General features: G+C 41.7%; 1 protein-coding gene across 4 annotated transcripts in view; it reads left to right on the top strand.

Annotated features, from left to right (window-relative positions):
* The window catches only part of sbf2 (SET binding factor 2), an 89,147-nt gene extending 74,964 nt beyond the window's left edge, over nt 1-14,183 (top strand). For 2 of the 4 annotated variants that reach the window (XM_084540906.1, XM_084540904.1), the window contains 13 exons: nt 603-677; nt 1,725-1,903; nt 2,653-2,829; nt 3,216-3,317; nt 7,361-7,546; nt 8,547-8,673; nt 9,028-9,155; nt 9,989-10,213; nt 10,309-10,416; nt 10,629-10,819; nt 11,518-11,605; nt 11,688-11,819; nt 12,811-14,183. In XM_084540906.1, the coding sequence (XP_084397032.1) occupies nt 603-677; nt 1,725-1,903; nt 2,653-2,829; nt 3,216-3,317; nt 7,361-7,546; nt 8,547-8,673; nt 9,028-9,155; nt 9,989-10,213; nt 10,309-10,416; nt 10,629-10,819; nt 11,518-11,605; nt 11,688-11,819; nt 12,811-12,909 (1,817 nt within the window). In that variant the 3' untranslated portion in view covers nt 12,910-14,183. The remainder of the gene's footprint in view (nt 1-602; nt 678-1,724; nt 1,904-2,652; nt 2,830-3,215; nt 3,318-7,360; nt 7,547-8,546; nt 8,674-9,027; nt 9,156-9,988; nt 10,214-10,308; nt 10,417-10,628; nt 10,820-11,517; nt 11,606-11,687; nt 11,820-12,810) is intronic. The other 2 variants (XM_084540907.1, XM_084540905.1) reach the window with 1 other exon arrangement.
* Nucleotides 14,184-14,539: the final 356 nt, after the last annotated feature.

Raw genomic sequence — 14,539 nt, 5'->3', positions numbered from 1 at the left:
CAGCAGGTGAAGCTAGAAGATGCCAGATGATAGACTACTGATGTTTTATAGTTTTTGATCATCAACTTTTTAATTTAAAGTGATATTTTGTTCTTCCCTAATCAGATGTCTGTAGAATATAGTTTAATTAATAAGGCCATCTTCCTCACCAGAATCCTTGCAGTATTTTTCTGTCTGCTCCTTAGATGTAGAGGGTCTTCCAAGCAAAATTGTCCCTTGCAAATTGCAGTAACTAGTGGAATGTGTAGCCATCCTCAGTTAGCTTGTGTCCTCCTCGAGAAACAATAAATGACTCACAAGCTGTGACTCCAGACATCGCCCGCTCATGAAGGCGAACGCATCACATCTCCGACTTTTGTCTCCACACCATCAATCATAACCACGAACAACCATGCATGCTACTGTATGACAATCATTCATTTAATCATTCAAAATGAAGTTCAAACTCTGACACTTGGCTGTAGATTCTCATTTGCATGACTGTCTCTGTGGTTTTTAGTGGAGCAGGTGGTGATGGTGATCTATGTGATGTTGATTCATATATTTTTTTCATGCCCCTCTCCCTGCCCCCCATTCTTTCTCCTGTATAAACAACCACCCAGTACTTGAGTACAAAGATAAACTGTTCACTCACTCAAACCAAAAACCCACCAGTAAGGAGAGATTCCACAATCAAGGTATAGTGAAACTCTGCCAGTACTCGTACAGCGCTTCTTCTTTTTCTAACAAATCCACTAAGCCTTATTGTTCCTGCTTTATCTAACCTGCACAAACACTCACTAACTAGGTCAGTGCACCGTGCTGCAAACCGAACCCCACAAAGACTTTGTGGGACGTGTACTAATCATCGCTGACTTTCTGGGTGCTCCTCTGGGAGCTGTGGTTTTTCACAAACCAAAGTGGCTGCTCTAATGTGGTCTTTTCCATTGTTAATGTTTTGGCTCAGCTGGGCTTGCTGTGGTCAGTTAAGAGCCGGGTCCAGACTGAGGAGGAAAGGAAGCTGTTTGTCATGGCACAAAAATCATGAATCACACAAAATGAGGCCCCTGCGATGCTGCAGTATAATGAAAATGTGGGTCCATGGGAGCAGGATTCATCATAGAAAGTAGAAGATCAAGTTTCTGATTGTGTGTGTAATGATTGTATCAAGTTAGTCTTGTCATCAGGTGAAGCATGAGTAGATAATCGATCATGACTTTGAAAAGTATTGCAGACAGCTCGCGTCTCAAATTCAAATTATGATGCCAAAGGATAAAATTAATATTCATGTGTTTGTAAAAGGCTCTTGAATAACTGCCCTGGTCACAGAAGCTGACACTTGTTGCAGTTTTATTCCATTCAAGTGCCACTGAAAAGGCCTGAAACTGATTACTGTGAAAAATCATGTCCTTCCTGATGGTGATTCATGCTGTTTGGAAGATATTGCATGCTGATTTTCAGAGAAATGGCTTCTAGACTTGTTGACTTGCTAAAAAATTCCAGCAACTTCTGCTTCTAATATCTCAACACGCTCGGAGGCCACAACTGCTTTGTTGGTGGACTGAAGGAATGAAGGTGTTTACATAATCCCTGTTGTACGGCTGTGCATGTAAACGTAGCCTGCATGTCATCATTGTTCATCATTCTGTCGTAGTCTGTTTGACAGCATGTGTACATCAGTTGCATTCGAACAGCCCTGCTCCTGTGAGCGTGTGTGACTTTTGTTTGCATCTGTGTGTTTGCAGGCATGTGGGCCAGTCTGCGCTCCAGCAGCAGACTCGGTCACCACACTTCCACGCCTGACGTAGGCTCCAGATTAGCAGGGAAGGATCTGGCGCCACCTGCAGGGAGCAGCAGTCTGCAGGCGCAGCTCCTCAAACATCAAGCTGCCCTCTACATCTTCGGGGAGAAGTCCCATCTGAGGGTGAGAATGAAAAGAAAAAGCACTCTCTGGTGCCTGAAATGTTCATGTTGTTTGAGTATATTGTTGTAAACCTCCATGCTGCGGTGCCTATAAGATACATCTGCACAACCCATTGTGATCTCATGCAGCTGTTCTGAATTTTTCAGTCATATTAAATTAGAAAGGCATAACACCTCTACTCCGTCAGTATCAGTAATGTAGAGTAGTACACCACCTGTAATCATGAAGTTAGTCATCCATCCATATGATAGTAACGGATTCTAAAGGTGCAAGGTGTTAAAATTAGATTGAAATAATGACACACTTTCTGCATAATCTAATCTGAAGTCTGAACATCCAGATATTTAAAATGTTTTTTGTTTTTTCTCTCTGAAAACTATTAGGCTAGTTAGTAGGTTGCACCACTGTACCCTCAACCTCTATGACTGAGCTCTCAGCTGATAAGCCCACGCAATCGGAGCATCAGTCCTTTAGCGATGCCACAACTTGAGACACTTAAAAGTACACGATTCATCTGTATCAAAAAAAAAAAAAAAAAGCTAGATCTCGAGAGTTACCTTAACTAGCGACAAGCTAGCTAATGATGGTTTTGGATCAAAATGCTGAATCAAACATCATGCAGTGCAAAGACGCTCTTAAGGGTTTTGTGTGCAAACTTGAGTACAAATTTGTGTGTCTGTACATTTTATTGTTACTTGTATTAGTCAATCAGGATAATCTTATTGTAATATCTCTTTCATTGTCTGCAGGGCCTCAGAGTGGACTCCTCCCTGAACTGTGAACTGGTGCCAGTGGACTTTGTAGACACACGACAGGTGAAATCTGCTTTTAAAAAGCTGCTGAGGGCCTGCGCTCCCAGTGCCACCTCATCCGACTCAGAGGACTCCTTCCTTAAGTCCTTGGAGGACTCTGAATGGATGCTGCAGGTGACCACACTTTACTAACTTACAGCAGCACACAAACTCAGGGTCTAAAAACTGTCTGAGAATGACCCAGCAGTCCACTCTTTCTGCTCATCTTGTGTGTCAGATGAACGTAATGGATAAATTATGTGAATAAATCCACTCTGAAGCCGTTTTCCCAAGGGAAAGAGCAATGGGGTAACAGCGGAGCCCTTATCGTGCTGGTTATCTGATTGACCCCCTGCAGTCTTACACTGAACATATCATAATCTGTCAAAAAAATACTGTCTGTGGGAAAAGAGAAGTACTCAGCAAGTAATTTGCCGGTAGACCAAACATGGCAATGTATGCACAGAGAGAATTAATTGTGTGTACATTTGTTCACGTGCACATTTGTTGACCTCCCTCAGCTTCACAAGATCCTGCAGCTGGCCCTGTTTCTGGTGGAGCTTCTGGACAGCGGCTCCTCTGTTCTGCTCAGCCTGGAGGACGGCTGGGACATTACTACACAAGTGAGAAAAATAACACACAAACACCTCCACAAAAAACACAAGTGAGACAGGCGAAGGTGAAGAGGTGGTTGAACGGTGTCTAGAGAGGCCTAACACAGTGACATAGTGCATTTTTTTTAAATACAGGAAAATACAAGGAATTAAATGAAGGAAGAGATCATACTAAATACTTTTTAGAGTGTATCTTATGCTTGGTGAAAGTGGGAATGAGCTGATTTAATGAAAAATGAAAAATTGCTTGTCTCCACTGCACTTGAGAGACCATAAACGAGAAATAAGAAGGAAGTATGTAAAGTATGTAGCAGTATGTAGAGGTCCAGTTGGTTGTCACTTCCCCATTTAAAATCATGGAAGTTGATGAAAACCATGGATCAAGACACATTAATTAATTAAAGCAACACACAGATATTTTAGGGCAGGGGTGCGGACACTTTTTTGGCTTGAGAGCTAATTGGTGCGCTTCACCTTAAGAAAAATAGTGCTGTCCCTTTAAGAAAGACGGCAGTCTTGGTTGTTGTTGTTGATGTTGTGCATGGCTGCAGATGTATGCTGCTGAACTGAGGGCATGTTGCAATAAAAATATGAAAAAGAAAAAAAGATGAACGTTTGTCGTGCTGTTTGTTTTGGAGGTGCAACAGATAAATGATTAGACTAACATCTAAACCATTTTTTATTTTATTTTTTTCTCTCAATGGCATGCGATGTACCCGCACTGCCTTCGCAATCTACCGGTCGATCGCAATCGGCGATTGGCACCCCTGTTTTAGGGGAAGGAACAATGAAACATTATAACATATCAGCTTTACTGTAAATCAGTCAATTCTTTAAATTCCTGTATATATTTGTTAAATTGCAGTTGTTAGCACATACTCCTGCATTTTGACAAAATGTTTAAAATATACTTAAAATATGTGCAACTTATTAATCAAAGTGTAACTTGCATGTGGATACTGTAGTTCTGTATATTTTTAAGTTAATCATTGAAAGAAAATAGTTGACTGTTAATTGCGTAATTATGAGCATGTTGTGTTTAACACAGTTTTTACTTTTTACAGTTTAACTTTTAAAAAGAAATTTAAGACAGTACTTGTGACTCCCAACTCGGCCCCCATCTTCACTTCACCAGAGTTAACCACTGCCACTAAAATGGCCTCGACCAATTATGTTTTCAAATTTGACAAACTATACATCCTCATAATTTAAATGTCTAAGCCATTTTAAGACACCAGTGCTGCAGCAAAGAAAAATGTTCTTTGCTTTATAATATGAAGAGATACGCAGCAAAACGGCATATTCTTAAATCAGTTTGGCACATTATTGTTTCGACAACGATTTGCAATGTAAGAGTCCAGTAAACAAAACCAAGCTTTTAGTCTTCTTTAGTAAAAATGGGCATGAATGTTGAGGCATTTACAAGAGAGTAACATCAGATAAACTTACAGATTGTTATTGGTTAAGCTCTGCTGAAGAGTCCTCCCCTCTTCCCCTCATTATTCCACTAATAATAATGATCTTCATCTGTAGACCACTCACATGACAAAATGATTCACACAAGCAATAACAACAACAAACACAACACAAAAACTAATGCAAGTAAACCAACCAACTGCTGCTACTACAGGAACACCTGGAACTAAACAAACCACTGACCCATCAGCAACAAGGCAACTTCTGCAACTGCACCAATAATTGAAACTACAATAAAATCTGCAAATAAACACAAAAACTACTGTAGGTAAACCAGCCATGGCCACTAGAGCAATACCGGCAAATACATGAGGAAACTTCTGCAACTAAAACTCCAACTTCTGAAACTAAGCAAACGACTTAAGCTGGAACTTCTGCAACTACCCAGCTGTATAACTGTAGCAACACCTGCAGCCCAGTGACATATATTGAGAATGACAGCAGCAACAAGAGTCTGGTTTATATAAAATGTGATTCTCCACAGACACTCATGGTATCCATTCAGATTCCATTTCTAAATGGGCCATGTGTGATTCATAAATCCAACACACCTGCTTTTCCTGCTCCTCTTCTAATCAGTTCTGTCACTTTTGAACCGATTAGGTAGATTCAGTGACATAAAGGTCTGAAGTCTTGCAGCATTGTGTCACTGCTTCGTGATTTGTGTTCGTGAAGGTTCATGGTTTGGATTTTTAGCTGTGTAAACAAAAAGTCTATTTTGATCAGTTGTTAGTATCCCTTTGCTGCTACATTCGGCATTTCATCGCATGTTTGCTCTCTGAGCTCATATTTTCCGTGCTGACCTGTTAAAATGCACATGTTTGTGTTGCAAGCGCGTGTCCTTCGAATGTGTTTACGGGGTTGCAGGGTTTGTAAGACCCAGGGCTGATGTGTAAAAGCACATTTTGTGGATCCCTTATGCAGGGCACGTGTTCGGCCCTGAGCATCTTTCTCCACGGGCCACTGGCTCCAGCACGCCAGGTCCTGATCAGCCCGCACAGGCAAATGGGCTCCATATGCTCTGGATCTCCTCCCTCAGCCCACGGACCATAGACACCCAGCTAACCGGATGCACGACTGTCTTCGCTTTCTTTCTAAATCCTGTTTTCAGTTTCTGCCTCTCTTCCTCTCTCCCCTTGCGTCCTTCTTAAACCCACTCTGCTTTAGGGGGGGTTTGTTTAATTGCCGGGGCGCAGGGGGCTTTCTCAACCACTCAGGCCCTGGATGTTCTTGTAAACCCCATGGGGAAGCCATGGACTATTTTCCCGCTCATTCCACACGCGTCAGGGCTCATTAGTTGTGTTGGAGGAGACGCGGGCAGGGAAGCAGGCCAACCGTATTGCATGTGTAGACAAGTGGTGCTCAACTGGTGTCTTGTGGACTGAGTTCAAGTGTGCCCGAAGACTCTGCTAGAATGTTATATAAATGTTATTGATAGCAGATGATAAGTTTAACTTTGCGGTCTAAGATGATGGGTCATTTTCTTTGGAAATGTTTAGATTGTGAGGGGATATAAAACAAACTTACACTATTCAAACAAAAAAAAATAGTGTGCTGAATTGTAATCATGCATGGCAAACAGAAAGCCCCTGCTTCTTTGTGGTGAAACAGCTGCCACTTTCCCTATGTGGCAAGATGATCAAACATCACATTTGCCAAAATATCCTGGTTTTTCAAACCTGCATATTTAACATAATGACAAGTATCATGTTCAGTAGGTCTCAGTGGCATAGACAGTGGCTTACTGGTTGACATTACTGGGTTTGCAGATCCAGTTAGTAATATACAGCATGTAATTATATGTTCAAAATAATTTAGAAATAACGTCACTGATGGACGAAGCAACCCACTGATTTCCTGAAGAACTTTTTTTTTTTTTATTCAGACTCTGTGCCTTACTCCTGGCTAATTCAAAAATGGGTAAAAAGGTGGAGCGAGAGTAGGTGACAGCAAAACACCAAAAAAAATCGAGACAACTTTAATCCTAAATGTGGTTTAAATAGATGACTTATATGAAAAAATAAATAAATGCCCAGTAGTCATGACATTAGCTAAAAAGATAAAAACATTGCTTTTGTTTCTGTTCTGCTGTAAAGTTTGACATTTTAACACCAAGGTCTAGGTTACTATTGGGGCCAACCCCTTGTGGCCATTTGAAGACAGCAATTTTTGGCACTTTAAATTTCCAGCCCTTCGTCAACATGAAAGACTTGTTATGGGTCACTCAGACGGGGATCCAAACATTCCAGTAATTCCAAATTTAAACTGTTAGTTGTTAGTTGTTAAGTGTAATTTATTTCAATTTCCCCTCTTCCCAATTTCTTCCAAAACATTTCGGCTGTGGCTCATGAGGTAGTTTGGGTTATACACTAATCACAAGTTTAAGAGATATGTGTAGTCCGTTTATGTGTTTTCATATAACCAAAATGACATTGGAGTTTGTAATTTTTAATGTAGTACTCTAGCAGCAGGACCGGGTCTTTTTCATACTGTAGATTTTCTCATGAATTACGTCTCCGTGTTCACCCTATTCTTTTTTTTTTCTTTCATCTAACCTTTCCTATGTCTCTGTGCAGGTTGTGTCTTTGGTGCAGCTGCTAAGCGACCCTTTCTACCGGACTCTGGAGGGCTTCCAGGTGCTTCTAGAGAAGGAGTGGCTATCTTTCGGCCACAAGTTCAGCCAGCGGAGCAACCTGAGTCCCAGCAGCCAGGGCAGCGGCTTTACACCCATCTTCCTACAGTTCCTGGACTGTGTGCACCAGGTAAGCTTCACTGCAAAGTGGCACAGGTTATCTCCACACATCTCTGCTCCTGCTACGTGACTTCCCTTCATTTTCCTTCCGTGAATTAACGTCATTCGTGACTTCTTCGTGAGCTCATCACATTCCTCAATAGCAAGTGAGTGAAGAAAGCATGAAATTCAGCTGTCATTCACTGCACTTTGGCTTAGTTTTGCACTCTCCAACAGCGGATATGTGATCATGACTGAATATTGCAGCAGGGAGTGTGCAGGTAGGCTGCTGCCCAGATGGTCCATGAACCCACTGTCCAGTGCTGAGCTGTCTGTGCTCTCGTGTCTAAGCATCTCTTCACATTTCAGTGCGTGTTTAGAGCTGCATGTGGGCGTTTTGGGGATTGAGAGTCTCCAGGAAGTCTTTGGGGTTCGTGAGGGAGTCAAGTTAAGAATGAAGCTCACACAGCTGAGGTCCAGAGAACTGTGTCCGCTCTGAAATGCTAACTTTAGAGAAAGCTTTGGAGTGTCTCCTGGGGTCACATAGACCCACTCCCATACACTTACATCAACACATAGTTTCTGCATTTGTCTTTTGAAACTGTGGGCTTGGCAGTTAAGACAGTTTGGCGGGGGTCCTGGGGGTCTGGAGAGCTATAAACAGGGGAGGAGAGAGGATTCAGACAAGAGCTCAAAATAGAAGTGCCTCATCTCCAAAACAGCTGTTGTTTTTGCCAGCGGACCCAGGTGGCCTCAAATATTCAACACTCGTTGGCCACCTCACACCACTGGATGGGAACAATGGAGCAGCAGTCGCGCTGGCTCTGTCTGGATTGTGTCTGGCGGTGATGATATCACTGACCTTTGCCCTCACCAGTGCAGGAGAACTTCTTTCCTGTTTCTAATTGGTCATTCATACACTGGAGAGAAGTGGAGCCACAAAGCGAAGATGCGATGCAGCTGTAACACAGGCTATGACCTCCCCTCTCACTCTCTTAACTGTCTTTATCCATCTTTTCATGTCCTTGCAGATTTTGGAGCAACATCCTCTGGAGTTTGAGTTTAATCAGTATTATCTGAAGTTCCTGGCCTATCATCACATCTCTAACCGCTTCAAGAACTTCCTGTTGGACTCGGACTATGAACGCTTGGAACATGGTCAGTGTCCAGTACAGTTTAAACCAGAGGGGATTGTTTTTTTGTTGTTGTTTTATCTTCTTTAGACTGTTGAATGCTTCATGTCTCTAAAATATAAACGGCCCACGTTGGCAGTCTTAACAGCCATTTTCAAGAATGATTTTTGTGAAATAAAAGTGTTCCCCCTTGTTCGGCTTTTATTATTTGATTGTAGTATTTTATTCATTTTAATTGATATCATATTGTTGATTCATTCTCTCCCTTAAGTAGATTTATTTTAATAACATTTCAGAATATGAATATGTCTACTCTTTAAAACTTGTCTGTGAGATGAACAGACACATGTGCTCAACAGCTTCTCCTTTGTGTTCACAGGCTTGTTGTTTGAGGATAAAGGTGATAAACAGTCCCGCAGAGGCATCTGCATCTGGGACTGCATTAACAGGATGCACCGGAGGAGTCCCATCTTCTTCAACTACCTTTACAGCCCCTCAGAAAGTGAAGTGAGTGTTTCCATTGCCTGTCTTTCATTCATTCAGCTGACAGCATTTCCCACACTGAGGAGTGCAACTGAAGTTAAGGACACACCCAAGATTTTTTGCCAGATTTTACCTGCTACTCCCAGTGGGACGAAGTCTGCACTAGCTGGAGACAGTTGGCATGGGTAGTTGGCACAAAAATCTGATTGTGAGAGGGCGAAGACACAAATCTGCCGAATCTGGATGCAGTCGGGTAGTATGAACTGATTATCGACCTAACTGCAAACACGTGCTGCCAACAGTTAATGAAAAAGAGAAAGTGAGACAAAGGGAATAGCATGAGAAGACAAAACAAAACAACGATGGCGAACAGTGAGAGCGGGAGAGTGGCGGCAAAGCGAACCTGGACCACAGAAATGGAGGAGAGATTAATCGAGTTGTAGCAGGAGTGTCTATACAATGTTGGTTGCAGTGCATACCACAACTGTCGCCCTCGCGAGAGTTCAGTTGGCTTTAGTTGGCCTAACAAATCACGGAATCTGTGGTCCCTCAGGTGCAGTTGTTAAGTGTGTTATCCCCAGTCTTTCAGTCGTCACACAAAAATCTGCTGAAGCCAGTCTGTTAGTGTGTACTCACAGTCTTTTCAAAATCTGTTAAGACTGTGAAAGTTGTGTAGTGTGTCCCCAGTTTAAGTAACATGTTGTATACTGTGGATGTACTTTTTAATGCAACATTGTCATATATATTATGTTAACAATCATACTACTACTTCCACTGCAGGCTGAATTAATGGCCATACATTTTACATAAAGTGTATATTTAATCCTCACTGAACATTTCCTGTTTCCGTTTCGCAGGTGATCCTGAAGCCATCTATTAGCATCCCCAGCCTGAATAAATGGGACTTTTTCACAGATGAGACTCTGTCCACTGGTCCATCTTACGACTGGAGGATGATGGCCGTGAGGTTAGAGAGCTCGGAGGAGGCAGACACCATCTCCAACAGTAAGAGGAGGATCGTTTGGCCGTGTTACAGCAGCGTGAGCCGCGCCCAGCCGGATGCCATCACCAAGCTTCTCGCTGTAAGAGTTTTGAACAGAATGTTTGATCCTGAGCTTTGACCTGTTCAGTCATGTGCCAGCTGTCTCATCTTTCCTGACTGTTACTGTTGCTGCAGGACATCGAGAAGTTGGAGGGTGATCTGAACCAGACTCCAGAGAAATGGCAGACCACTCTGGAGAGAGTGAGAATAAGCATTCAGGAAGACCTCAAGCTAGAAGGAAATGTGCGTATTTAAATGACAATGATGATATGTTATATAAATACCAGCAATCGGAACTTTTTTTCACAGATATGATAATGGTTCTTAATTAATGTGCAATGTCCTTTTTAAATAAATAAATAAAATGAAATGAAAAAAATTGTGCAGTTGACTAAAATCTTTCATTTGCGTGCATATGTTTTCCTCCCTTACTTTTTTATCTTGTGTGTCTGCAGCTCTGCAAGCAGCCTATGTCGGTCTCAGGCCTCATTCCCACATCCGGCCTGCAAGCCTTCCAGCGGCGCTCCATGCTGCACCTGCCGGACAGCGGGCTGGGCGAAGATCGCAGCACTGCCGCAGCCAACGGGATCAACCGCCGCGCTGCAACTCTTTACAACCAATTCACCCCCAAGAATGAAGAGAACAGGTGGGTTGCGCTCGGGAAAAAAAAAAAAAAAAAAAAAAAGAATTCGCTTACGAACTGCTGCCGAGGGGCCTGTCCAGTTTTGGAAGATGAGTCAGCGCTGCGGTATGCTGTGTGTCATGTTCGTGAGAATTGTCTGTACTCTGGTAAACTGGGTGTGTAATTTAACAATTACTGAGGGGTTAAAGTACAGTCTCTTGGCTCCAATATCTGGATGTTTTCCTCAGTCTTGGACAAACAGTGCTCTTCATATTTCACATTCTGGTAATGAAAGGTTTTAACTAATGAAGTGAATCAGAAAATAACATTCTTCACCTTCTTGATGTCTCCTTATTGAACCGCATATGACAATAACACCTAGACAGCGTAGTTTCCAGAATCATAGGCAAACACAGACTTCTACACCACACTGAGGTGGTGCTTTATCCAGAGCTCAATTAAAACCACTATAAGAAACCCTGGACTTCTTCATATGGAGAAACATGCCTCTCAGGATTTCTGTTGTCCACCATGTCTTTCAGCTTTCTGTGCAACAAATGCAAGGATAAGCTTGACCTCATTTTAACTATGAACTGATTATAACAAGTCAGAAACCCCTGGAGTTAGCAGTATTTTTTAAACTGACTTTGCATTTATAATAATTTTAATCCAAAATGTCCAGACTCCCAAACATTTAAACACACTTGGCTGATATTTTTCAGGTCTTACGAGGGGATTCTGTTTAAACGTGGAGCACTGCTGAAAGCCTGGAAGCCTCGCTGGTTTGTGTTGGATGTTACAAAACACCAGGTGAGCAAGCTGTAATACTTAGTGTTCAAGAAACACTTTGATCTGAGCGACCAACTGCAGATTAACAGTCACGTCTTCACAGCTGAGGTACTACGACACCGGGGAGGACACAAACTGCAGGGGCCACATCGATCTCGCTGAGGTGGAGTCTGTGATGATCGCTGCACCCACTATTGGAGCCCCGAAACACATCAGCGAGAAGGCTTTCTTTGATGTGAGTAGATGCTAGCCCGAATGTGGCGCTGAGCTATCTTATACTCAACAGCTTTTTGTGGTTTATGAAAACGAATGCTATTTCGAACACACCATTTAAGTAAGATGGTGTGTTCCAGTGTGTGGAGTGTGTTTTGCACACAGATTGTTGCGTTGTGGGTTGTTTGTAGCATTAGTGTGTTAATGTTTTTCAGCTAATAAGTGTTTTTACTCTGCTTACATTGAGTCTTTCAGAGTCAGTCAAGCTGTAAAAGTGTTTCTTTCTCCCATTTTAACCAGGAGGTTCTTCTTAACAGGAAATAAATCAGCGCAAACGTCTTAATAATCAGTGTCATCACATATTTTGGTCAACTTCTAAATATAGTTGTGTTTTTGACACCAGACTTTGCACAACCAAACCCATGTCACCAAAGTAGTATGACCACCTTACTTCAGGTTTATTTCTACCGTTAACTTTATATAAAGATAGACAAACCATCCATGACGTCACCCATAGGATTCCCAAATAGTGGTTTTGAAGCTCAAAGTGGTACTGGGCGACGCCATCTTAGCCGTGCCTGACTCCTCCTTAACTCCTGGCTAATTCAGAGCTGGACAAAGAGGTGGAGTGGGAGTGGAGCTGAGGTGGGCGACTCATGAATGGGCTGACCGCTAGCTGACTGAGACACTGTCCATTTGTCATTCAAAACAGCCATGACTTTAATTGTGCAAAACTTTGAGCCTTGATAGAATACAAATGAATATACATACTTGTTGTGAATGGACTAACTAGCTATAGAGACCAAAACCTTTTTATTTGTGCTGTAAAGTTTGTCATTTTACCGTGGAGCATGGTCCTTGGGGGTCGACTCGTTTTTATAGCCGGCCTCAAGTAATTGCAGCATTTAGCATTTCAGATTCTTCAAGGCATCAAACTGTTGTTTTTTTTCAACACTTTTCTGTGGAATTGTGTAACATTTAAACTATTTTTTTTTATCTGATGCCCCTCTTAGCTTAAGACCAGCAAGAGAGTCTACAACTTCGGTGCTTCGGACGCTCCCAGCGCTCAGCTTTGGATGGACAAGATCCAGAACTGCATCTCTGACGCCTGAGCGCTGATGTGAAATGTTACCGACATCAGAGGCAGCGTCGGGTTGCTGAGAGCAGAGACGTGACAACCGCTCAATTCAGCTTTTAGATGTCTTTAATTCTGGGGACCACGGTGAATAAAGTGCCTGGCAGTGGAGGGTGGATACTGCCCATCTATCTCTCCTGCCTGTTACTTCCTTAGCAGCTGGTCGGGCTATCTTCGGTCGTCAGCTTCACGTTCGAGTGAGTCAAGCGCATCTGTCTCTGCTGTCAGCTCCCTCTGACGTGGGTGAGGTGAAGATAAGCTGATGTTTTAGGAGACTGCACTACCAAGGAGATGTTATCCTACTTAAGCTGTAAATAGATCAAAGCAATATCACTGGCCATTAAAACTGTGGGTTCAATTGTAGACCTAAAAACTAGAGTTGTATAAGAATTTCTATCAGATATTTTACTACGAGGAAAGGTGATTGCTGCTTACAGATACATATGAACCGCCAAAAACTCAGATTTTAATGCACAACATTAAAAAGGCAATCTGTTTGCACTTAGCTCTAAAGTATGCACTCCTTATCAAATATAGATTTTCTAACAGATGCAAACAGCGAAGCTACAGGCATTACTTTACAGTGTACATGTTTCCTCATGACAGATTAAATGAAAAGAATTTGCACAGTGAGTTCAGAAGAGTTACCTGACATTTTTCTATTTAAATACGTGATGTTCTCTCTATTTTGTTGAATGTGTATTGACTTCTGGTTAACAGGTTTGTCTCATGTAATGTAAATTATTATTATTATTATTTTTTTTTTTTAAAGTGTGGTGGAGTCTTGTTGTTGTGTAAATATCTACGTGACATTTCATTTTATATACTGTATGTACTGAACATAAGTATACTTTTCTAACTTTAATTCTAATGTGACCCAGTTTCTTATTTGTAATGTTTCGTTACCGGTGCAAAAACCTGAGTGGCCTGTTCCCTGTTTGTGGTGAAACATTGTTCTGAAAATGAAATGGAGACTTTTTTTTTTTGTTGTCGTTAGGATTGTCCAGGCAGGCTCTGTGTCTTTTAAGGGCTTTTAAATAATATATCATGTAAGACGTTGTGGTTTTCAGAGATCTTTGTCTCTTCTGTTCTTTGTTTGTGCGCCCTATACAGCTTCATTACAAAACGAGAAGAAAAAAAACACAAACTATTCAGAGATGTCAAAGGCTTTTTTTTGTTACTGTATCTTTGTACCATGTTTTGTGGTGACACTAATTTTTTTTTTGGAAATAAATCAAGCATACTTGAAACTACTTGTTTGCTGTTCTCATTTTACTGAGTGAACATCAGTGGGTTTATTTCTCTGTCGATAAGACAAAAAAGATTAAAGCTGCAGTTTGCAGCATTTAGGGGGATCATCTATTGGCAGCGTTAGTATATAATAGTCTGTAACTGTGACTACTTTTATGTCTCTTGACTGGTTCTGTAATGTGTCTAAGATGTTATTTTTATTAGATATTCTAGCAGTGTGGTTCTTAATGGCTGAGTGTCAGTCCAGACTTAAATGTGTTGTATAGATTTCCTCTAAAGGGCCAGTGTGTAGGATTAAGGTAGCTCTAGAAATGTAACGTTTTCATCAGTATCCGAATCATTACCTTAGACCTTAG

The sequence above is a fragment of the Chelon labrosus genome (assembly GCF_963514085.1).
Source record: "Chelon labrosus genome assembly, chromosome: 3".
In the NCBI taxonomy this organism is placed as follows: domain Eukaryota; kingdom Metazoa; phylum Chordata; class Actinopteri; order Mugiliformes; family Mugilidae; genus Chelon; species Chelon labrosus.
Note: the sequence above shows the minus strand (reverse complement) of the source record. Positions and strands in the feature narration are given on the sequence as shown.